Source organism: Mercenaria mercenaria, chromosome 3 (assembly GCF_021730395.1).
Source record: "Mercenaria mercenaria strain notata chromosome 3, MADL_Memer_1, whole genome shotgun sequence".
NCBI lineage: Eukaryota > Metazoa > Mollusca > Bivalvia > Venerida > Veneridae > Mercenaria > Mercenaria mercenaria.
Window position 1 is genome coordinate 62,495,037 of NC_069363.1, and position 27,002 is coordinate 62,522,038.

The window sequence follows — 27,002 nt, forward strand, 5'->3', positions numbered from 1 at the left end:
GAGTACTTCATCCTGGGCTTCCACATATAAGTCATACAAGAGCTCGTCGAACACGAAATGCCCCCCTTGATGCATTCAGTAATTGCACAAGGAACAGAAATTATATGCTCACTGTAAACACAAATTCCATTTCAGAACACAAAACTATGCAAGTGGTTCAAATTTGAAGCCTGTAGCTTGAGAAATGTGAAAGTAGGTCACTAGGTCAAAATCAAGGTCAAATTTTATTTTGGAACAAAAAACTATGCATGTGGTCCAAATTTGAAGCCTGTACCATCAAAAATGTGACAGTAGGTCACTAAGTCAATAACAAGGTCAAAGTTTTTTTCAGTACACAAACCTATGCATGTGATCCAAATTTGAAGGCTGTAGGTACAGAAATGTGGAAGTAGGTCACTTGGTCAAGATCCAAGTCAACTCATGTCAAGGTTCATCTTGCCACTCAAAACTATACATGTGGTCCAAATTTGAATGATGTAAGTTATGGACATGAAGATTCTAAGTTTTTCCCTGTATAAGTCTATATGAACCATATGACCTCTGGGGCGGGGCCATATTTGACCCAAGAGGGATAACTTGAACAAACTTGGTAGAGAACCACTAAATGATGCTACATTACAAATTACCAAAGCCATAGTCTTTGTGGTTTGGACAAGAAGATTTTCAAAGTTTTTCCCTATATAAGTATATGTAAACCATGTGACCCCCAAGGCGGAGCCATATTTGACCCTTGGGGAATAATTTGAATAATCGTAGTAGAGGACCACTAGATGATGTCATATACAAAATATCAAAGCCCTAGGCCCTATGGTTTTTCCTATATAAGTCTATATAAACCATGTGACCCTAGGGTAGGGGCCATATTTGACCCCAGGGAAATAATCTGAACAATCTTGGTAGAGGACCACTAGATTGTGCTACATACCAAATATTAAAGCCCTAGGCCCTATGGTTTTGGACAAGAAGATCAGAAACCATTTAACTGTTCCTGGCCAATGTAACCTTGACCTTTGACCTAATGACCTCAAAATCAATAGGGGTCATCTGCTGGTCATGGCCAACCTAACTATCAATTTTCCTGACACTAGGCCCAAGCGTTCTGAGTTATTGCCTGGAAACCATTTTACTGTTCCTGGTCACTGTGACCTTGACCTTTGACATACTGACCTCAAAATCAAAAGGTGGTCATCTGCTGGTCATTACCAACCTCCCTATCAACTTTCGTGATCCTAGGCCTAAGCGTTCTTGAGTTATCATCCGGAAAACGTTTTACTGTTCAGGGTCACTGTGACCTTGACCTTTAACATACTGACCTCAAAATCAATAGGGGTCATCTGCTGGTGATGACAAACCTCCCTATCAACTTTCATGATCCTAGGCCCAAGTGTTCTTGAGTTATCATCCGGAAACCGTTTTACTGTTCAGGGTCACTGTGACCTTGACCTTTAACATACTGACCTTAAAATCAATAGGGGTCATCTGCTGGTCATTACCAACCTCCCTATAAACTTTCGCGACCCTAGGCCTAAGATTTCTTGAGTTATCATCCGGAAACCGTTTTACTGTTCAGATGTCACTGTGACCTTGACCTTTAACATACTGACCTCAAAATCAATAGGGGTCATCTACTGGTCATTACCAACCTCCCTATTAACTTTCGTGACCCTAGGCCTAAGCGTTATTGAGTTATCATCCGGAAACCGTTTTACTGTTCAGGGTCACTGTGACCTTGACCTTTAACATACTGACCTCAAAATCAATAGGGGTCATCTGCTGGTCATAACCAACCTCCCTATAGACTTTCATGATCCTAGGCCCAAGCATTCTTGAGTTATCATCCGGAAACCGTTTCACTGTTCAGGGTCACTGTGACCTTGACCTTTGACATACAGACCTCAAAATCAATAGGGGTCATCTGCTGGTCATAACCAATCTCCCTATCAACTTTCATGATCCTAGGCCCAAGCATTCTTGAGTTATCATCCGGAAACCGTTTTACTATTCAGGGTCACTGTGACCTTGACCTTTGACATACAGACCTCAAAATCAATAGGGGTCATCTGCTGGTGATGACCAACCTCCCTATCAACTTTCATGATCCTAGGCCCAAGCGTTCTTGAGTTATCATCCGGAAACGGATTGGTCTACATTCCAACCGACCGACCGACCCACCGACCGACAGACCGACCGACCGACATCTGCAAAACAATATACCCCTCCTTTTTCAAAGGGGGGCATAACTAGTGTAATACTAGTATAGTAATACTAGTAAATATATTAAATCTCTTATATTAGAGATACACTAAAAGTGAATACAAAAAAGTGTCTTACCAACCCATGTTACCACGGAAAAATGTTTTTACTTTTTACATAGGACTTATAATAAACAAGAGGACCATGATGGTCCTGAATCGCTCACCTGTCCCAACATGACCCAGTTTTGAACTGAGTATGACGTCGTTTTTTTTCTATTATTTGACATAGTGACCTAGTTTTTGAACTCATGTGACCCAGTTTTGAACCTGACCTAGATATCATAAAGATGAACATTCAGACCAACTTTCATACAGATCCCATGAAAAATATGGCCTCTAGAGAGGTCACAAGGTTTTTCTATTGTTTGACCTACTGACCTAGTTATTGATGGCACGTGACCCAGTTTCGAACTTGACCCAGATATCATCAAGGTGAACGTTCTGACCAATTTTCATGAAGATCCATTCAAAAGTATGGCCTCTAGAGAGGTCACAAGGTTTTTCTATTTTTAGACCTAATGAGCTAGTTTTTGACCGTAGCTGACCCAGTTTCAAACTTGACCTAGATATCACCAAGATGAACATTCAGACCAACTTTCATACAGATCCCATGAAAAATATGGCCTCTAGAGAGGTCACAAGGTTTTTCTATTATTTGACCTACTGACCTAGTTTTTGAAGGTACATGACCCAGTTTCAAACTTGACCTAGATATCATCAAGGTGAACATTCTGACCAATTTTCATGAAGATCTTGTGAAAAATATGGCCTCTAGAGAGGTCACAAGGTTTTTCTATTTTTAGACCTACTGACCTAGTTTTTAACCACAGTTGACCCAGTTTCGAACTTGGCCTAGATATCATCAAGATGAACATTCAGACCAATCTTCATACAGATCCCATGAAAAATATGGCCTCTAGAGAGGTCACAAGGTTTTTTTTATTATTTGACCTACTGACCTAGTTACTGAAGGCACATGACCCAGTTTCGAAACTGACCTAGATATCATTAAAGTGAACATTCTGACCAATTTTCCTGAAGATCCATTCAAAAGTATGACCTCTAGAGAGGTCACAAGGTTTTTCTATTTTTAGACCTAATGACCTAGTTTTTGACCGCAGCTGACCCAGTTTCGAACTTGACCTAGATATCATCAAGATAAACATTCAGACCAACTTTCATACAGATCCCATGAAAAATATGGCCTCTAGAGAGGTCACAAGGTTTTTCTATTATTTGACCTACTGACCTAGTTTTTGAAGGCACGTGACCCAGTTTCGAACTTGACCTAGATATCATCAAGGTAAACATTTTGACCAATTTTCATGAAGATCTTTTGAAAAATATGGCCTCTAGAGAGGTCACAAGGTTTTTCTATTTTTCGACCTACTGACCTAGTTTTTGAGCGCACGTGACCCAGTTTCGAACTTGACCTAGATATCATCAAGATAAACATTCTGACCAACTTTCATAAAGATCCCATGAAAAATGTGACCTCTAGAGAGGTCACAAGCAAAAGTTTACGCACGGACGCACGGACGCACGGACGCACGGACGGACGCACGGACGACGGACGACGGACGCTGCGTGATCACAAAAGCTCACACTGTCACTTTGTGACATGTGAGCTAAAAAGTTAGAAAAATACCTAAAATATTGAAAATCTAAAAATAGGATTTCTAAAAATAGACTAATTCCTGGAATTTAAGGGGAAGAAACTCGGTACAAAGGTTAAAACAAGAGGACCATGATGGTCCTGAATCGCTCACCTCTTCCCACATGACCCAGTTTTGAGTATGACGTCATTTTTTCTATAATTTGACATAGTGACCTAGTTTTTCAGCTCATGTGACCCAGTTTTGAACTTGACCTAGATATTATCAAGATAAAAATTCTGACCAATTTTCATGAAGATCCATTGAAAAATATGGTCTCTAGAGAGGTCACAACGTTTTTCTATTATTTGACCTATTGACCTAGTTTTCGAAGGTACATGACCCTGTTTTGACCTTTATCTAGATATCATCATGGTGAACATTCTCACTAATTTTCATGAAGATCTCATGAAAAACATGGCCTCTAGAGAGGTCACAAGGTTTTTCTATTTTTACACCTACTGGCCTAGTTTTTGACCGCACGTGACCCAGTTTCGAAACTGACCTAGATATCATCAAGGTGAACATTCAGATCAATTTTCATGAAGATCCATTGAAAAATATGGCCTCTAGAGAGGTCAAAAGATTTTAATAATTTTAGACCTACTGACCTAGTTTTTGACCGCATGTGACCCAGTTTCGAACTTGACCTAGATATCATCAAGATGAACATTCAGACCAACTTTCATACAGATCCCATGAAAAGTATGGCCTCTAGAGAGGTCACAAGGTTTTTTTATTATTTGACCTACTGACCTAGTTTTTTAAGGCACGTGACCCAGTTTCAAACATGATCTAGATATCATCAAGGTGAACATCCTGACCAATTTTTATGGAGATCCATTCACATGTATGGCCTCTAGAGGGGTCACAAGGTTTTTCTATTTTTAGACCTACTGACCTAGTTTTTGACCGCACATGACCCTGTTTCGAACTTGACCTAGATATCATCAAGATGAACATTCAGACCAATTTTCATACAGATCCCATGAAAAATATGGCCTTTAGAGAGGTCACAAAGTTTTTCCATTATCTGACCTACTGACCTAGTTTTTGACCGCACATGACCCACTTTCGAACTTGACCTAGATATCATCAAGACGAACATTCAGACCAACTTTCATACAGATCCCATGAAAAATATGGCCTCTAGAGAGGTCACAAGGTTTTTCTATTATTTGACCTACTGACCTAGTTTTTGAAGGCACGTGACTCACTTTCGAACTTGACCTAGATATCATCAAGGTGAACATTCTGACCAACTTTCATGAAGATCTCATGAAATATATGGCCTCTAGAGAGGTCACAAAGTTTTTCTATTTTTAGACCTACTGACTTAGTTTTTGACCGCACGTGACCCAGTTTCAAACTTGACTTAGATATCATCAAGATGAACATTTAGACCAACTTTCATACAGATCCCATGAAAAGTATGGCCTTTACAGAGGTCACAACGTTTTTCTATTATTTGACCTACGGACCTAGTTTTTGACGGCACGTGACCTAGTTTCGAACTTGACCTAGATATCATCAAGGTGAATGTTCTGACCAATTTTCATGAAGATCCCATGAAAAATATGGCCTCTAGAGAGGTCACAAGGTTTTTCTATTTTTAGACCTACTGACCTAGTTTTTGATGGCACGTGACCCAGTTTCGAACTTGACCTAGATATCATCAGATGAATGTTCTGACCAATTTTCATGAAGATCTTGTGAAATATATGGCCTCTAGAGAGGTCACAAGGTTTTTCTATTTTTAGACCTACTGACCTAGTTTTTTATGGCACGTGACCCAGTTTCAAACTTGACCTAGATATCATCAAGGTGAACATTCTGACCAATTTTCATGAAGATCTTGTGAAATATATGGCCTCTAGAGAGGTCACAAGGTTTTTCTATTTTTAGACCTACTGACCTAGTTTTTGATGGCACGTGACCCAGTTTCGAACTTGACCTAGATATCATCAAGATGAACATTCTGACCAATTTTCATAAAGATCCCATGAAAAATGTGACCTCTAGAGTGGTCACAAGCAAAAGTTTACGGACGGACGCACGCACGCACGGACGACGGACACCGCGCGATCACAAAAGCTCACCTTGTCACTTTGTGACAGGTGAGCTAAAAAGGTTACTTCCCTTTGGCTCTAAGCCAATCAGAATGAGATATAGTGAAAATATATCAAAATTAACCTTAAATTCTAGGTAAAAGGGGACACAATTCAAGAAAAATAGTGTAAGAGTTATGCACCTTGTGTCACATGATGTGGGTGATGAGGTGGAACATCTATTTTAAGTCTGAATCAAATCCATTCAGTAGTAATTGAGATATAGTGAAAATACATCTAAATTAACCTTAAATTCTAAGTAAAAAGGGGCATAATTCATGAAAAACAGTGTCAGAGTTATGCACCTTGTGTCACATGATGTGGGTGATGAGGTGGAACATCTATTTTAAGTTTGAATCAAATCCATTTTTTAATAATTGAGATATAGTGAAAATACATCAAAATCAACCTTAAATTTAAAGTAAAAGGGGACATAATTCATAAACAAGAGGACCATGATGGTCCTGAATCGCTCACCTCTTCCCACATGACCCAGTTTTGAGTATGACGTCGTTTTTTTCTATTATTTGACATAGAGACCTAGTTTTTGGGCTCATGTGACCCAGTTTTAAACTTGACCTAGATATTATCAAGATAAAAATTCTGACCAATTTTCATGAAGATCCGTTGAAAAATATGGTCTCTAGAGAGGTCACAAGGTTTTTCTATTATTTGACCTATTGACCTAGTTTTCGAAGGTACATGACCCTGTTTTGAACTTTACCTAGATATCATCAAGGTGAACATTCTCAATAATTTTTATGAAGATCTCATGAAAAATATGGCCTCTAGAAAGGTCACAAGGTTTTTCTATTTTTATACCTACTGGCCTAGTTTTTGGCCGCACGTGACCCAGTTTCAAAACTGACCTAGATATCATCAAGGTGAACATTCAGATCAATTTTCATGAAGATCCATTGAAAAATATGGCCTCTAGAGAGGTCAAAAGATTTAATAATTTTAGACCTACTGACCTAGTTTTTGACCGCAGTTGACCCAGTTTAAAACTTGACCTAGATATCATCAAGATGAACATTCAGACCAACTTTCATACAGATCCCATGAAAAGTATGGCCTCTAGAGAGGTCACAAGGTTTTTTTATTATTTGACCTACTGACCTAGTTTTTTACGGCACGTGACCCAGTTTCAAACTTGACTTCTAAAGATATCATCAAGGTGAACATTCTGACCAATCTTCATGAAGATCTTGTGAAATATATGGCCTCTAGAAAGGTCACAAGGTTTTTCTATTTATAGACCTACTGACCTAGTTTTTGATCGCACATGACCCTGTTTCGAACTTGACCTAGATATCATCAAGATGAACATTCAGACCAATTTTCATACAGATCCCATGAAAAATATGGTCTTAAGAGAGGTCACAAGGTTTTTCTATTATTTGACCTACTGACCTAGTTTTTGATGGCACGTGACCCACTTTCGAACCTGACCTAGATATCATTAAGATTAACATTCTGACCAATTTTCATGAAGATCTCATGAAATATATGGCCTCTAGAGAGGTCACAAGGTTTTTCTATTTATAGACCTACTGACCTAGTTTTTGACCGCACATGACCCACTTTCGAACTTGACCTAGATATCATCAAGATGAACATTCAGACCAACTTTCATACAGATCCCTTGAAAAATATGGCCTTTAGAGAGGTCACAAGGTTTATCTATTATTTGACCTACTGACCTAGTTTTTGACGGCACATGACCCAGTTTCGAACTTGACCTAGATATCATCAAGGTGAAAATTCTGACCAATCTTCATGAAGATCTTGTGAAATATATGGCCTCTAGAGAGGTCACAAGGTTTCTCTATTTTTAGACCTACTGACCTAGTTTTTGACAGCACGTGACCCAGTTTCGAACTTGACCTAGATATCATCAAGGTGAACATTCTGACCAACTTTCATAAAGAATCCATGAAAAATGTGACCTCTTGAGTGGTCACAAGCAAAAGTTTACGGACGGACGCACGGACGGACGGACGACGGACACCGCGCGATCACAAAAGCTCACCTTGTCACTTTGTGACAGGTGAGCTAAAAATTTATGTCAGAGTTAAGCACCTTATGTCACATCATCTGGGTGATGAGGTGGAACAACTATTTTAAGTTTGAATCAAATCCATTTAGTAATAACTGAGATATAGTGAAAATACAACAAAATTAACCTTAAATTCTAAGTAAAAGGGGACATAATTCATGAAAACTTGGTGTCAGAGTTATGCACCTTGTGTCACATGATGTGGGCACATGATGTGGGTGATGAGGTGGAACATCTGTTTTAAGTTTGAATCAAATCCATTCAGTAGTAACTGAGATAAAGTGAAAATACATCAAAATCAACCTTAAATTCTAAGTAAAAAGGGGCATAATTCATAAAAAAAAATGGTGTCAGAGTTATGCACCTTATGTCACATGATGTGGGTGATGAGGTGGAACATCCATTTTAAGTTTGAATCAAATCCATTTAGTAATAACTGAGATATAGTGAAAATACAACAAAATTAACCTTAAATTCTAAGTAAAAGGGGACATAATTCATGAAAACTTGGTGTCAAGAGTTATGCACCTTGTGTCACATGATGTGGGTGATAAGGTGGAACATGTAGTTTGAATCAAATCCATTTGGTAATAACTGAGATAATAGATTTCGGGACGTGACGTGACGGGACGGGACGGGACGGGACGCGATGGGACGCGACAAAACTGACTCCTATATACCCCTCTCAAACATGTTTGGTGGGGGTATAATAACCAAAGCTAAGACAAGATAATCTTTTTGGTAGCCAGACTACTGTTTCAAAATCTAGATGTTTGTTTTGCACTTGTTGTTTTTAAAAATAACAGCTGTCACAGAACAGTAAAGGTTGACATTAACTGCCTTGTCACTTAAGAAAGTTAAATACATTTGAATGAATAAAGAAGTTAAACTAGAATGTGTCTTTAGGACACAGGGTGTGCCCCCCACTGGTACATATGTCACAAATAAGGGGTAATGATTCAAATGTTTGTTGTCTTAAGGGGATATAGCCTCAACAAAATTTTATATAAAGGATTCGTTATTCTAGCATGTCTAGGCCATATACTTTTTGAGTTATGAGCATCACAACCAAAAAATCAACTATTTTGGCTATTTCAAGGGCCATAACTCTGTAATTAGCATTAAGATTCTCAAGAGAATGCCAAGTGTGCAAGGTCACACCATAATCAAGACTCATGCAGGGTTTCATGAATTTACTTCAAATACTTTTTTGTGCTAGGTGAAAATGTGCATTTTTGACTATTTTAGGGGCCATAACTTAAACAAGAGCTGTCTGATGACAGCGCGCTCGACTATTCGAAGAATTGATTGAAGAATGGTGTCAAAATATTTCCACGGATATTCAGACAAAAGAAATAAATAGATTAGACAAACAATGTTCCTGTATTACTTTGATTTCGATAAGTCTTGCACTAAATGGCAATATATGAGCCAATTTCAAAGTCCAAAAAGGGCCATAATTCAGTCAAAATAGATATGTACTCTTGCCTACAGATGGAAATCATAATGATAAACAAGTGTTCAAAGTTTAAAAGCCATATGTCAAATAGTTTTGACAAAACATGGACTTGTATGGAAACAGAACCAATTTCAAAGTCCAAAATGGGCCATAATTCAGCCAAAATAGATGACAGAGTTATGTTCTCTTTCCTACAGAATAGAGACTATTATACTAAACAAGTGATAAAAGTTTCAAAGCCATATGTCAAACACTTTACAAAAAATATGAACTGGTACGAAAAACTTAACCAAGATTTCTCAGTCAAAAAGGGCCATAATTCAGCCAAAATCCTTGATGGAGTTATGTACTCTTGCCTATAACTGGACATGGTGATGGTAAACAGATGTTGAAAGTTTCAAAGCTTTATCTCAAAAGACTTTGTCAAAATATGAACTGGTACGAAATATTAACCCAGATTTCTAAGTCAAAAAGGGCTATAATTCAGCCAAAATCCTTGATGGAGTTATGTACTCTTGCCTATAACTGGACATGGTGATGGTAACCAAGTGTTGAAAGTTTAAAAGCTTTATCTCAAAAGACTTTGTCAAAATATGAACTTGTACGAAAAACTTAACCATGATTTCTAAGTCAAAAGGGGCCATAATTCAGTCAAAATCCTTGATAGAGTTATGTGCTCTTGCCTATAACTGGACATGGTGATGGTAAACAAGTGTTGAAAGTTTCAAAGCTTTATCTCAAAAGACTTTGTCAAAATGTGGACTGGTACGAAATATTAACCCAGATTTCTAAGTCAAAAAGGGCCATAATTCAGCCAAAATCCTTGATGGAGTTATGTGCTCTTGCCTATAACTGGACATGGTGATTGTAACCAAGTGTTGAAAGTTTCAAAGCTTTATTTCAAAAGACTTTGTCAAAATATGAACTTGTACGAAAAACTTAACCATGATTTCTAAGTCAAAAGGGGCCATAATTCAGTCAAAATCCTTGATGGAGTTATGTGCTCTTGCCTATAACTGGACATGGTGATGGTAAACAAGTGTTGAAAGTTTCAAAGCTTTATCTCAAAAGACTTTGTCAAGATGTGGACTGGTACGAAATATTAACCCAGATTTCTAAGTCAAAAAGGGCCATAATTCAGCCAAAATCCTTGATGGAGTTATGTGCTCTTGCCTATAACTGGACATGGTGATGGTAAACAAGTGTTGAAAGTTTCAAAGCTTTATCTCAAAAGACTTTGTCAAAATGTGGACTGGTACGAAAAACTTAACCCAAGGTGTGACGCCGACGCCGACGCCATGGTGAGTAGGATAGCTCTACTTATTCTTCGAATAGTCGAGCTAAAAATAAGAGGTGGAGCCAGACGAAAAATAGAAGGTGCAAAAGTTCACATCATGATAAAGACCCATGCAAGTTTTCATCAATTTATATCAAATACTCTTTGAGCTATGCACGTCATTAGGTGAAAATGTGCATATTTAACTATTTCAGGGGCCATAACTTTAAAAATAAGAGGTGGAGCCAGACGAAAAATAGAAGGTGAAAAAGTTCACATCATGATAAAGACCCATGCAAGTTTTCATCAATTTATATCAAATACTTTTTGAGCTAGGTGCGTCACAAGGTGAAAATGTGCATATTTAACTATTTCAAGGGCCTTAACTCTAGAAATTGGGGGCAGAGCCAGACTAAAAATAGGAGGTGCACAAGTTCATATCATCATAAAGACTCGTGCAAGGTTTAATCAATTTATATGAAATGCATTTTGAGCTAGGCCCGTCATCAGGTGAAAATGTGCATTTTTGACTATTTCAGGGGCCATAACTTTAAAAATAAGAGGTGGAGCCAGACGAAAAATAAAAGGTGCAAAAATTCACATCATGATAAAGACCCATGCAAGTTTTCATCAATTTATATCAAATACTTTTTGAGCTAGATGCGTCACAATGTGAAAATGTGCATTTTTAACCATTTCAAGGGCCTTAACTCTAGCAATTGGGGGCAGAGCCAGACTAAAAATAGGAGGTGCACAAGTTCATATCATCATAAAGACTCATGCAAGGTTTAATCAATTTATATGAAACGTATTTTGAGCTAGGCGCGTCACTAGGTGAAAATATGCATTTTTTTTACTATTTCAGGTGCAATAACTCCGGAAACAGAGGGCGGAGCCAGACGAAAAATAGGAGGTGCGCAAGTTCATATCCTGATTAAGACTCATGCAAAGTTTCCTGAAACTATATCAAATAATTTTTGAGCTAGGCGCGTCACGAACTTCAGACGGACAGACACACGGATAAGACTCAATCTATATATGCCCCCAATGCCCCCACCACTCATTTGGGGGGGGGGGGCACAAAAAAGCTTATTTTGTAAAACTGCAAACTGGAGTTTTGGAACATGTGCAATGCATGTCAGATCATCTTTGTGAACAAGTGTGACACTAGCTTACATGTACATACAAAAACTTAACCAAAAATTGCTAAGCTGAAAAGGGGGGGGGGGGGGGGTAATTTTGTAAAATTGCAACAGACCATCTCAGTGAACAAGTGCGTCAACTTTCAACCCATTCCAATTAGTTGGTACTGAGGTACCAACTTACATACAATGAAAAACCACTAAAATCTGTTAAGTCAAAATAGGGCATACTTTTGCAACATTAGAGGGCCAAAGTGGTCCTAAGTAGCTCACCTGACCTTGTCTATTTGATCTTGAATACAAGTATGACTTGTACAATTATGACACACTGAATAATGAATGGTAATATCTGTGTTTCCAGCACACAAAAACATGAAACAGGTCAAGTGCCCCCAATTAAACAATTTTGAGGGAGGCCCTTAAAAGTTAAAATGATTGTATATATCAATTTTTATGGAAATCATTTACGCAGTTCATGAGAAGATTGAAGTAAATTTTTTTCCTGTTTTTAGCTCAAGCACCCCCTGAAAGGGGCCAAGTGTCCCCATTTGAACAAATCTGAGGACCTTAAAATAACACCACAGACCATGTCTGATAAAGATCTATCAAGTGGTTCATGAGAAGAAGTCGTTTAGAGGTATTTCTACTTTCAGTTCTAGCAGCCCCAAAGTGTTAAGGTGCCCACATTTGAACAAATTTGATAAAGGACCTTACAATGGTGCTACAGACCAAGTTTGATGAAGATCCATCAAGCAGTTCGAAAGAAGTTGTTTAAAGGTAATTCTATTTTTATCTCTAATGGCCTCTAAAAGGGTCAAGTGCCCACTTCTGAACAAACATGAAAGAGGACCTTTCAATGATACTATAGACCAAGTGTAATGAGGATCCATCAAGCAGCTCACGATAACAGGTGTTTTTTTTTTCAGCTTATTTAATAATAATTTACTTCCTCTAACGTAACATTTCATCTAGACTTCTTATATGTCAATATCAAATTGTCTAGGCACAATTACGTCAGAAAATAACAACATTACAGCATTTTTTAAACAGCGACAGAGACTTCGCATCCATAAGCAGCAGCATTTTTAAACTGACATAATTAAATATTGATAAGATTCTGCTATTGACATACTTAATTCATAAACTAACTGATTACTTAGGATAGTTAGACACTTCCTATATAATATTAAAGTAAAGACCAGTAAAAGGAGTCTGTAGTATTTGATTTGATAAAGTTATGCTTGTTCCTAATCCTCATATCATACCAGTATACCATATATCCAGTAATATAACTGCAGATTTCTTAGTTTTGAGATTACTATCGTATGGGTTATACCATAAATTTAGAAGTTTTAATACCAATACCTACGACTATGAAATTAAAAAAAGCTGCAGAACACATAAAAATCCCCAAATTAAGAAATCTGCCATTAAATTATTTAATATATTTCATGATTTATTAACATTATATTAGTATTATATAAATAACCGTGAAATAAATTTGTAAAAATAGACTGCGGTTTACATACTCTTCCGCCATTCTCTGTAAAAAACCATTTGTTCCCGAATATGGATGTAGGGTATGGGGATTAGAAACAACCTAAAGTTATCACCCGACAGATTTCAAACACAATTTCTCATTAAATTTCAGTACGGTTGCTTTTCAGTTCAAAGACGCTATAGTGCATTTAAATCTGAACCCAGATTTTCTAGCTAGGTAATTCAGTCTTTTTTAATTCAGTTTTGTATTTACTGATCATGCAGCAAGAAATTGGTTACAACTAAAATAATTACAAATTTACAAACTATAGGAGTAATGACCTTTCGTTTTGATAATGGTCGTCCTCGCTTAGGATCGTCTGTATCATTTGATTCATCAATTTCTTCACTTGCATTTATAGTGTCACTTAGTGCAGTTTGTTTGGAAGCCTTGGGCTTATGTTTCAATGTTTTTGGTGAAGCATTTGGTTTTAATTCTTTTGCTTTTTGACCACTTGGAAGACTATCTGTTAAAACATAACAGTGGTCAGAAAGCTTTGTCACCCGCTTTGCATCAATTTCTCTTAATAAAGCTGTATGTAGTCTCAGTTTTACAAGCCTTGTGTCTGGGTTTTTAGAGATGAGCCACTGTTCCAACTCTGTAAACGTTACCCCATCCCCAGTTTGCTTTGTTATTGTTTTAATTGCCTGGATAATTCTGTGACTTGTGGTATGTTTTGCCGGCTCACTAGGCTGATTTGAACGGTTACCATCAGCGGAAGCATGACGCCTGTAACTAATGTTGCCTTTAAAATGTACTTTAAGTATTTTCCCTTCGTTTACAAGGGCCTCTAAACTTTCTTTACTTTCTTTAGAAGTCAGGCCGTGAAAACGTTCTAGCATGCGGCTGATTCGCTCGAAGTCTGGACGAGCTTTCCTCTGTCTTAACAAATCAACCGTTTCTAACACCCATTCTTTACGCTTTCCTGCTAATAATGCCATAGCTGATTCTGCGTTAGATCTACATTTAATGAATATTTAAAACTATTAACGTTAGGTTTTGTTTGCTACTTTTGCGAAATGAACTTCCGCTTTACGTGCGCATGCGTGCGGAAATTCAATCGTGTTGCATTGTGGGTTTCAATTTCAAAAATAAACCTGGTTTCCGACTTATTCTAAATACGGGTACCAATCTAATTAACAAATGCAGACTTACTTCCCTTATATTGAAATACTCCATTTGTAGACCTTGAAGAGAAGACGATTGTTTTTCACAAAGAAACAAGTATACAAAGTACATTACAATGAATTATGCTCGGTTTCTTAATAAAATCAGTCAGGCAAGACAGCCATCTCCAATCAGAGTCTTAAGTAAGTAAATTACTAAAGGAAATGACTATAGGAATCCGGTAACCGTGCAGGGCTGTCATGGCAGTTCAGAGGTCCGGTAATTAATATGAACACTAAATAAGAACGGTATTTATGTCACGGTACGGACATTGTCACGTTAGGGGAGAAGATGTGTCACGCAGCCGGTTAGCTTGGTTGGTAGAGCACTCGCCCTATAAACGAGGGGTCCTCGGTTTGAGCCCCGGACTGACTGCACATTTTTCGCACTGTGACATTTGGCACCCAAAGTGGAGCCATGCCATGCTTGCTTAGTCAGTCTTACGACGCAATCAACATTATCAGGCCCCAGAAAAGTCACAAATTAGCTATATAGCTAAATCTAGCTACATATATCTAGAAATAGCTATAAAACCAATAACAATTGTTTAACATATGTGTATATTAAATGTAAAATAATTATTATCCCATTCAAATGGTTTATGAGACAGAAGACAATCACAAAAAATGGAGATCTATGCAGTTTCAGTTTCAATACATGTTGCGAATTTCTGCGATTAGTCATTCATAAATTTGTCTTATATACTACCATAATTATCACAAGTGAAAAATTCAGTGATGATTTATTGCAAAATACTGCCACAGTTATTGAAAATGTGACTACAAAGATCTTGGATTTGTGTTATTGTCTTTCATCTTATAAACCTTTTGGACGTAATTATGACAATTTTGCATCTTGTTTTCACATATTTTGCATTATTGGTATTGGTTTTATAGCTACTTCTAGCTATATATAGCTAGATTTAGCTATATAGCTAATTTGTGACTTTTCTGGGACCTGATTATGTACATCCAGAACTCGAGAATGAGTTTCCACTTTGTGGGGGTGTAATAATGTCACAGTTCGGACTTGGTCACGTTAGGGGAGAAGATATATTTCAGGCAGCCAGTTATACCTCAGTCGGTAGAGCAATCGTCCTGTAAGCAAGGGGTCCCCTGTTCGAGTTCCAGACTAACTGCACATTTTTCTCACCCTGTGACATTTGGCACCCGACATGGGACTGTGGCATGCTTGCTTGGAGCCTTAGTCAGTCTTTTGATGCTTGCAGTATTATGAACCTTCAGAATTAGAGGATGAATTTCCAATTTGTGGGGGTGTATGTCACAGTGCGGACTTGGTCATGTTAGAGGAGAAGATCAGTCAAGATGTGTCAGGCAGCTGGTAGGCTCATGTAGTTAGGAGAGCACACGTCCTGTAAGCGAGGGGTTCCAGGTTCAAGACGAAGATTGACTGCACATTTTTCTCACCCTGTGACATTTACAAAGAGGAGACATTAATTTATCTTAAAAACAGAAGATGTTGTCATTTTAAATATATTGTAAGCGACTGCTTGAGTAAAGTACTAAATAAATATTTTTTAAACGGTGACTACCGGAAATGGCTGTTAAAACTTCATATTCAATATCCCTCGAACCCGAGTAAAAGCTCATTTATATATAAATAAATAAGATATTTACAAAAAGCAATAATGCATTGTGACTGTTTGTAATATAGCTTATATTTTCTTGTTTATAGCAATTATAAGACTATGGATTAGATGTACAGGGATATTTTTAAGATGTAAGGGATGGTACCCGTTCATACAAGATGGAGTAAATGCATCACAAATTACTGTTTTGGGAAAAATGAATGAAACACCTTGTTTGTTATTCCCAGCCTCTGTGATGCTGCCGAAATTAATCATCGCCTTTTGCTATGTCAGACTTTGGTGGCACATCTTGGACAAAGCAGACCATGGGACAACCCAGACCAGACAATCCGTAACATATTTGGGACAACCCAGATTATGTTTCAGAAAGACCTGGACCATGTTTCTTAAGTTCTATACCACAACCTTTTACCAAATACATGTTTCTTAATGTTTCAGAATAACTAGTACAGCTGAAGATGAACACTGTTCATTTTTAGTAAACCTTTGTTATTCCCCCTTCGTGGAAGGTGGGGTATATTGTTTTGCAGATGTTTGTAGGCCGGTCCTTGGTCCATAGACCAATTGGTTTCCAGATGATAACTCAAGAACGCTTGGGCCAAGGATCATGAAACTTAATAGGGAGGTTTGTCATGACCAGCAGATAACCCCTAACAATTTTGAAGTCAGTAGGTCAAAGGTCTAGGTCACAGTGACCAGGAACATTTAAACTGTTTCCTGATGATAACTTGAGACTGCTTGGGCATAAGATCATAAAAGTTAATAGGGAGGTTGATCATAACCAGCAGATGCCCCTATTGATTTTGGGGTCAGTAGTTCAAGGTCACATTGACCTAGAACAGTAGAACATTTTTTGCCAGATAACTAGAGAATGCTTTGGTCGTAGATTACATTTGATATAGAGTTTACTTAAACTGATAAATGACCCATAATTATTGATTTGATACCAGTATGTCAAACACACAGCACACAGTGACCAGATAATTTCTTTTCCTTGTGCAATTGCTGAATGCATCAAGGGGGGCGCATTTCGTGTTTTACGCGCTCTTGTTATAGGTCAAAGTTATGGACAAGCATTAAACACTCAGTCAATAAAAATAAGTTTTAATTATGATTTTTTTAAGTTTCGAAGAAATCCATCACTTGACCAACATCTGATTAACCATTTTTACAAAGCACAATAAATGAGAAAAGATCCATGATTGAATTGTCACCCCTTTGATATAGCTAAAATGCAACATAGATTATTGACTTATCTCCCTGTTAATATCGCTAAATATACAACACCAATTAAATATATAATTAAAGATACATTTGTCTCACCTTTAAACACATGAAAAGACCAACATAACTGCATTTTAACTGCATTTTAGCAAGTAAATATGCTTAGTAAACACACTATTTTAAAGAATTTAATTACAATGAAAGGATTCTAAACCCTCATCGAAAATACATATATTGAATGATTGTTTATTAGACTATTTCAAACTAAATGGAGGTCTAGAACTTTCAAAAAAAAAAAGGTCTAGGTTGGCTTTAAACATGGTCCAGGTTTTCCCAATATGGTTCTGGTTGTCCCTAATATAGTGCGGGTTGTCTGGTCCAGGTTGTCCTATGGTCTGGGTTGTTCCTGATTCTCTGCAACCACTATCTATTACAAATACTCTTTATTTCCAAAGGACTAGGGTCCTATGGAATAATCATCTACGAGGTATTCCCTTCCAACTCTTGAGCAGTTCAGTTCTGGCAGAAGCAACATTGATCATGCTTCACTACAACCTTGTTATTTGTCTCTGTTTTTAGCTCAACTGAGCAGGAAGTGCTCAAGGTGAGCTTTTGTGATCGCCCTGTGTCCATCGTCAGTCGTCTGTCCATCGTCATTGTCAACAATTTGACTGTTAACACTCTAGAGGTCACAATTTTGGCCCAATCTTAATGAAACTTGGTCAGAATGTTACTCTCAATTAAATCTTGGGTGAATTTGATATTAGGTCATCTGGGGTCAAAAACTAGGTCAACAGGTCAAATCAAAGGAAAAGCTTGTTAACACTCTAGAGGTCACAATTTTGGCCAAATCTTAATGAAACTTGGTCAGAATGTTACCCTCAATAAAATCTTGAACGAGTTTGATATTGGGTCATCTGAGATCAAAAACTAGGTCACCAGGTGAAATCAAAGGAAAAGCTTGTTAACACTCTAGAGGTCACAATTTTGGCCCAATCTTAATGAAACTTGGTCAGAATATTGCCCTCAATAAAATCTTATACTAGATCGATATTAGGTCATCTAGGATAAAAAACTAGGTCACCAGGTCAAATCTAAAGAAAAGCTTGTTAATACTGTAGAGGCCACATTTATGACTTTATCTTCATGAAACCTAATCAGAATGTTAATCTTGATGATCTCAAGGCCCAGTTTGACACTGGGTCATGTAGGGTCAAAAACTAGGTCACCAGGTCAAATCAAAGAAAAAGCTAGTTAACCCTGTAGAGACCACATTTATGGCCATATCTTAATGAAATTTGGTCAGAATGTTAATCTTGATGATCTATAGGTCAAGTTCAAATCTGGGTCAGTAGGGGTCAAAAACTAGGTCACTAGGTCAAATCAAAGGAAAAGCTTGTTAACTCTTTAGAGGCCACATTTATGACTGTATCTTCATGAAACTTAGTCAGAATGTTAATCTTGATGTTCTTTAGGTCAAGTTCAAATCTGGGTCATATGGGGTCAAAAGCTAGGTCACCGGTTCATATCAAAGGAAAAGCTAGTGAACACTTTAGATGCCACATTTATGACCATATCTTAATGAAACTTGGTCAGAATGTTAATCTTGATAATCCATAGTTCATGTTCAAATCTAGATCAGGTGGGTTAAAAAACTAGGTCACTAGGCCAAATCAAAGGAAAAGCTTGTTAACACTGTAGAAGCCACATTTATGACTGTATCTTCATGAAACTTGGTCAGAATGTTAATCATAATGATCTTAAGGTCAAGTTCAAATCTGGGTCTTGCAGGATCAAAATCTAGGTCACTGGGTCAAATCAAAGGAAAAGCTTGTTAACAGTCTAGAGGCCATATTTATGACTGTATCTTAATAAAACTTAGTCAAAATGTTAATCTTGATGATCTTTAGGTCAAGTTTGAATCTGGGTCATGTGGGATAAAAAAACTAGGTCACCGGGTCAAATCGAAGGAAAAGCTAGTTAACACTTTTAAGGCCACATTTATGACCATATCTTAATGAAACTTGGTCAAAATGTTAATCTTGATGATCTTTAGGTCATTAGGTCAGGTGAGCGATACAGGGCCTTCATGGCCCTCTTGTTCTTTTGTTTATTTTGGGTTCAACACCATTTTTCAACAGTATTTCATTCATGTAACGGTGGGCAGTTAACCTAAACGGTGTTCCTGGGTTCTGTACCAGTACAAACCTGTTCTCCGCAAGTAACTGCCAACTTCCCCACATAAATCAGAGGTGGAAGTTGAATGATTTCAGACACAGTGTCTTTTATCAAATCGTCACGCAGAACATACGCCCTGTCCAGGGTTCAAACTCATGACCCAGTGATCCGTAGACCAATGCTCTCCCTACTGAGCTAAGCGGATGGGCTCTCTGTTTTTTCTCTTTTAAATTACTAGCACATTTTGCATTCCTTTTATTTGGCCCAATTTTCTTTACTTTCTACTGTCTTTATGGCTTGATGTGCATGAAAATGTCTACACCCCAGTAAAGGATTAGACAATAATGAAAGATAGATAGGAGCTCTTGCTCTTTAGCAGTCCCTATAATAATAGTAGTTCAAATGATATTGAATGTTGAACTGTATGATTCAAGTACATATATGTGTATCTTTTACAGCTGCTATTCTTCAGCAAAGTAAACCATCAATGATTTCAATGGCTGGAGGCATGCCTAATGTTCGTACATTTCCGATTGAATCCGCATCCTTGAAGTTAAGGTAATGCTCACCTTTAAATGACACATTGTTAGCTTTACTATTTGAATATTTGAGTAAGCTGTTCCAAAATTTCCAAATGTAATAGAGATAATTCCCAAGCAAGAAAGTGATAACCACAGTTTCAGTATAAACAATAATTATGTACATATTATTCACATAGCAACTTCGGACTGACTGTTTTTATAAGGAGATATGTAATAATTTCTGTTATTATCTGCATGTTTAAAGAACAAATACGTTTGTACAGTGCATTGTGTGTTTATGTTTCTTTTGAAGTGATGGTACACAGCTAGAGATGGATTCTGAACTTATGAAGAAAGCTCTGCAGTACACTCAGACACCGGGGTAAGTTATGACCAGCGTGCAATAGACTCAGAACCCATTGTAAGCTATGGCAAGCCCTGCATTATACTCAAACGTCAATGTAAGCTATGACCAGCTCAGCAATACACTTAGACATCATGGTAAGCTATGACAAGCTTTGCAATACACTCAGCCATCAATGTAAGCTATGAAAAGCTCTGCAATATACTCAGACATCAGGGTAAGCTATCAAAAACTGTGCAATATACTCAGACATTAGTGTAAGCTATGAAAAGCTCTGCAATATACTCAGACATCAGGGTAAGCTATCAAAAACTGTGCAATACACTCAGACATCAATGTAAGCTATGAAAAGCTCTGCAATATACTCAGACATCAGGGTAAGCTATCAAAAGCTCTGCAATACACTCAGACATCAGGGTAAGCTATCAAAAACTGTGCAGTATACTCAGACATTAGTGTAAGCTATGAAAAGCTCTGCAATATACTCAGACATCAGGGTAAGCTATCAAAAACTGTGCAGTATACTCAGACATTAGTGTAAGCTATGAAAAGCTCTGCAATGTACTCAGACATCAGGGTAAGCTATCAAAAACTGTGCAGTATACTCAGACATTAGTGTAAGCTATGAAAAGCTCTGCAATACACTCAGACATCAGGGTAAACTATCAAAAACTGTGCAATACACTCAGACATCAGGGTAAGCTATCAAAAACTGTGCAGTGTACTCAGACATTAGTGTAAGCTATGAAAAGCTCTGCAATACACTCAGACATCAGGGTAAGCTATCAAAAACTGTGCAGTATACTCAGACATTAGTGTAAGCTATGAAAAGCTCTGCAATACACTCAGACATCAGGGTAAACTATCAAAAACTGTGCAATACACTCAGACATCAGGGTAAGCTATCAAAAACTGTGCAGTGTACTCAGACATTAGTGTAAGCTATGAAAAGCTCTGCAATACACTCAGACATCAGGGTAAGCTATCAAAAACTGTGCAGTATACTCAGACATTAGTGTAAGCTATGAAAAGCTTTGCAATACACTCAGACATCAGTGTAAGCTATGAAAAGCTCTGCAATACACTCAGACATCAGGGTAAGCTATCAAAAACTGTGCAATACACTCAGACATCAGGGTAAGCTATGAAAAGCTCTGCAATACACTCAAGACATCAGGGTAAGCTATCAAAAACTGTGCAATATACTCAGACATTAGTGTAAGCTATGAAAAGCTCTGCAATACACTCAGACATCAGTGTAAGCTATAAAAAGCTCTGCAATACACTCAGACATCAGGGTAAGCTATCAAAAACTGTGCAATACACTCAGACATTAGTGTAAGCTATGAAAAGCTCTGCAATACACTCAGACATCAGGGTAAGCAATAAAAAACTGTGCAGTATACTCAGACATTAGTGTAAGCTATGAAAAGCTCTGCAAAATACTCAGACATCAGGGTAAACTATCAAAAACTGTGCAATATACTCAGACATCAGGGTGAGCTATAGAAAGCTGTACAATACACTCAGACACCATGGTAAGCTATGACCAGTCCTGCAATACATTCAGACACCAGGGTAGGCTATGACAAGCTTTGCTACACATTACAGTCAAACCCTAGCGTAAGTTATGGCCTTCTCTGCAATATATCAGACACCAGGGCAAGCTTTGCAATACACTTAGACACTAGCATAAGTTATGATCAGCTCTCCAGTACACTCAGACACAAGGGTAAATTATTACAAGCTCTGATATACATTTCAGTGTAAGTTATGACCAACTTTTCAATACACTCAGACACCAGGGTATGTTATCATGTGTAGTATTATGTTTGATAACATTAGGAGTATTCTTAAATCTGTACTAAGGACTGAGTGCTTTACCATTAAACAATGAAGCAAGTTATGAGTCTTACCTAAACTTGTTTGAAGATGTTTGCTTGTACTATGAATTTTGGTTGCTGAGTCTTTTTTTATATGCCCAATTTGTAAAAAAAATGGGACATATTATGTGATGCCATCATGGCGTGTGCATCTGTGGATCCATCTTCCCATCCATCCTTCATAATTCATGTCCATAGCATAACTTTATAACCTTTAAAGGTATTGACTTTAATCTTAGCATATAGGTTGATGGCGTTGAGATGATGTGCAAAGCCCTTGAAGCGGCTCTGGTCAAAGGTCAGGGTCACAAAAATATTTAGCTAAAAGGTCAAAACTCTCCATTACATTTTGTACCATGCAAGATATTGACATCAAACTTAAGGTGTAGGTTGGTGAATCTGCCCATCATATCTTGTGTCCAGAGCATACTGGTAACTTAAAAACTGTTTAAGATATTGACTTGAACCTTTGAATATAGGCAGGTGGTGATGAGACGATGTGCAGACTGCAACACTCTAAATTACACGCCACTCAGCCACTTGCTTCCGTCCTCTTCTGATATAACACTTTGGGCTTATATTGCCCCACTTGGCAGAGCTCTTGTTTTTAAAAATATCTTTCAATAACAGATTTGTATGAAACTTACATTATTTTTTATACCCCAGAGTTCCAGATTTAGTGAACTGGGTGAAAGGCTTACAAGAACGTGTCCACAATCCACCAGCGCAAGGTAGTGGAGGAGAAAATTGGGATCTCCTCATAACAAATGGAAGTCAGGATGGCATATGTAAGGTAAATTTGATTCCCCAAAGAGAAAATAGAATCTTTATTTTATCTAATACTAAATGTCATTTTATCATTAATGAGGTAAATTTACCTTTCAGAAGAAAAATGTGGGGTCTTCTCATCATGTCAGTCAGTGTGGTATTGATCAGGGGTAAATTTTCTGTCAAGAAAAATGGGATCTTCTTATTAGTCAGAATGGCATGCGAACATGGGTCTGAATAACTTGTGAAGACCAGTCTAAATGGCTTGTCAACACCAGTCTGGATGCCTTTTGAACACCAGTCTGAATGGCTTGAGAACACCAGTCTGAATGGTTTTGTGGACATCAGTCTGAATGTCTTGTGAACACCATTCTGAGTAACATGTGAACACCAGTCTGAGTGCCTTTTGTATACCCATCAGAATGGCATGAAAACACTAGTCTTGATGCCTTGTGTACACCAGTCAGAATGCCTTATGAACACCATTCAGAACGGCTTCTGAACACCAGCTAGCCTGTTTTGATGTGGCTTCACTTAAGTCTTATGTGATGTTATATTTTAGTTCAAGTTTTCAAAAACACCAAACAAGTAATATAAATACACTATTTTAACAGAGATGTCTGTTTCTGTAATAATGGTTTATGAGGTAGGTGACCTGTATCAGTCAAGTTTCATGTGTGATAAATGCTTGAAAGTGAAAGTTCTCTGCTGTCCATCAAAAAGTAATGAGATAATCTTTTTCAGTCGTTTGAAGCAATGGTTTCACCTGGAGACAAAGTTCTTGTAGAAACACCATCATATCCAGGTACATTGGCCATAGTGAGTATCTCTGCTCCATCTGAAATACTAACCCTCTGCTACTTAGTGGTTTCATTTATTTAACATTCTGCATATAAACAATTCTTAAGCCCTAAAATTATGCTGATAGATGTTATAGTGAATTGACTTTTTAGCTGCTCTGAGCACATAATCTTTAGGTCAAATTCCAATCTGGGTCATGTGGGGTTAGTAGGTTAGTTAAAAGGAAAATCTTGACACTCTATAGAGACCAGATTTTAAGTTTGAAACTCATGAGAAATGGTCAGAATGTTTGTTTTGATGAAATCTAGGTCAAGTTTGAATATAGGTCATCAGGGATCAACAGTTAGGTCACCCTGTCAAATCAAAGACAATCTCTGTGTGCAGTAGGAGCTGCATTTTTGACTGGATGTTAATGAAATTTAATCAGAATGATCTTCTTGGGGAAATCTTAGTTAAGACCCAATATGGGTCTAACTAGGTCACCTGGGCCCGTATTCATAAAGCTCCTAAGGAGAAAACGTAGGAAAATCCTTAACTTTGTAAAATTTCCTAAACAACATAGCATAAAAGAAAAGGGTAAACTTTATAAGATTTATTGATAATCTTCATTACTATGCCAGACTCTATGAGACAATATTGTTAGACATTCCAAATATCTTGACGATTGTCCACAAAATGCTTTGGAACTTTTCCCTAAGTTAGTCCCTTAGGGAAATTTTTCCCTTAGAAGCTTTATGAATACGGGCCCTGGTCAAGTCAATCAAGTCAAAGGAAAACCTTGTATATTCAATAGGGGCTGCATTTTTCATTTGATGTGCATGTAACTTGGTCAAAATGTTTGTCTCTATGAAATCTCGTGGGGTCAAAAACTAGGTCACCAGGTCAAATCAAAGAAAAAGTTTGTTTACACTCTAGGGACCACATTTTTTTATTTAATCTTCATAAAACTTGGTTAGAATGTTTATCATGAAGAATTGTATGATTTGGAATCTGGGTCACATGGGGTTAAAAAAATAGGTCACTAGGTCAAATCAAAAGAAAAGCTTGTTTACACTCTAGAAGCCATTTATTTGCTACAATCTTCACGAAACTTTGTCAGAATGTTTTTAGCTCACCTGCTTAAAGGTGAGCTTTTGTGATCGCCCTGTGTCTGTCGTCGTTCGTCAGTCGTTGTCAACAATTTGGCTGTTAACATTCTAGAGGTCACAGTTTTGGCCCAATCCTAATGAAACTTGGTCAGAATGTTACTCTCAATAAAATCTTGGATGATTTCGATATTGGGTCATCTGGGGTCAAAAACTAGGTCACCAGGCCAAATCAAATGAAAAGCTTGGTAACACTCTAGAGGTCACAATTTTGACCCAATCTTAATGAAACTTGGTCAGAATGTTACCCTCAATAAAATCTTGGACGAGTTTGATGTTGGATCATCTGGGATCAAAAACTAGGTCACCAGGCCAAATCAAATGAAAAGCTTGTTAACACTCTAGAGGTCACAATTTTGACCCAATCTTAATGAAACTTGGTCAGAATGTTACCCTCAATAAAATCTTGGACAAGTTCGATATCGGATCATCTGGGTCAAAAACTAGGTCACCAGGTCAAATCGAAGGAAAAGTTTGTTAACACTCTAGAGGTCACAATTTTGACCCAATCTTAATGAAACTTGGTCAGAGTGTTACCCTCAATAAAATCTTGGATGAGTTTGATATTGTGTCATCTGGGATCAAAAACTAGGTCACTAGGCCAAATCAAATGAAAAGCTTGTTAACACTCTAGAGGGCACAATTTTGAACCAATCTTAATGAAACTTGGTCAGAATGTTACCCTCAATAAAATCTTGGGTGAGAACGCTATTGGGTCATCTGGGGTCAAAAACTAGGTCACCAGGTCAAATCAAAGGAAAAGCTTTTTAACACTGTAGAGGCCACATTTATGACTGTATCTTCATGAAACTTGGTCAGAATGTTAATCTTGATGATCTCAAGGCCCAGTTTAAATCAGGGTCATGTAGGATTAAAAACTAGGTCACCAGGTCAAATCAAAGGAAAAGCTAGTTTTCACTGTAGAGGCCACATTTATGATCATAACTTAATGAAACTTGGTCAGAATGTTAATCTTGATGATCTGTAGGTCACTTTCAAATCTGGGTCAGGTGGGGTCAAAAACTAGGTCACTAGGTCAAATCAAAGGAAAAGCTTGTTAACAGTCTAGAGGTCACAATTTTGGCCCAATCTTAATGAACTTGGTCAGAATGTTACCCTCAATACAATCTTTGACGAGTTTGATATTTTGTCATCTGGGATCAAAAACTAGGTCACCAGGTCAAATCAAATGAAAAGCTTGTTAACACTGTAGAGGCCACATTTATGACTGTATCTTCATGAAACTTAGTCAGAATGTTAATCTTGATGATCTTTAGGTCAAGTTCTTATCTGTGTTATGTGGGGTCAAAAACTAGGTCACCAGGTAAAATCAAAGGAAAAGCTAGTCAACACTTTAGAGGCCACATTTATGACCATATCTTAATGAAACTTGGTCAGAATGTTACCCTCAATACAATCTTGGACAAGTTTGATATTTTATCATCTGGGATCAAAAACTAGGTCACCAGGTCAAATCAAAGGAAAAGCTTGTTAACACTGTAGAGGCCACATTTATGACTGTATCTTCATGAAACTTAGTCAGAATGTTAATCTTGATGATCTTTAGGTCAACTTCGTATCTGTATTATGTAGAATGTTTGTCTGCATGAAATATCGTATGAATTTTTATCTTGGTCATGTGGGGTCAAAAACTAGGTCACCAGGTCAAATCAAAGAATAAGCTTGTTTACACCCTAGGGGGCACATTTTTTATTCTATCTTCATAAATTTTGGTCAGAATGTTTGTTATCATCAAGTCTTGGACAAGTTCGTATCTGGGTCATGTGGGGTCAAAAACTAGGTCACTAGGTCAAATCAAAGAAAATGTTTGTTTACACTCAAGATGCC

At 37.5% G+C, this 27,002-nt stretch overlaps 2 protein-coding genes across 3 annotated transcripts in view; one reads left to right on the top strand and one right to left on the bottom strand.

The window, feature by feature from the left end:
* LOC123524556 (uncharacterized) overlaps window positions 1-14,544 on the bottom strand; it is a 30,609-nt gene extending 16,065 nt beyond the window's left edge. For both annotated transcript variants that reach the window (XM_045302838.2, XM_045302837.2), the window contains exon 1: window positions 13,776-14,544. In XM_045302838.2, coding sequence (XP_045158773.2) covers window positions 13,776-14,435 — 660 coding nt within the window. In that variant the 5' untranslated portion in view covers window positions 14,436-14,544. The remainder of the gene's footprint in view (window positions 1-13,775) is intronic.
* A 101-nt stretch (window positions 14,545-14,645) lies between these two features.
* Window positions 14,646-27,002, top strand: part of LOC123524555 (kynurenine/alpha-aminoadipate aminotransferase, mitochondrial-like) — a 54,540-nt gene continuing 42,183 nt past the window's right edge. Inside the window, exons 1-5 of the mRNA XM_045302836.2 lie at window positions 14,646-14,804; window positions 20,131-20,230; window positions 20,507-20,575; window positions 23,107-23,233; window positions 23,953-24,027. Coding sequence (XP_045158771.2) covers window positions 14,738-14,804; window positions 20,131-20,230; window positions 20,507-20,575; window positions 23,107-23,233; window positions 23,953-24,027 — 438 coding nt within the window. The 5' untranslated portion in view covers window positions 14,646-14,737. The remainder of the gene's footprint in view (window positions 14,805-20,130; window positions 20,231-20,506; window positions 20,576-23,106; window positions 23,234-23,952; window positions 24,028-27,002) is intronic.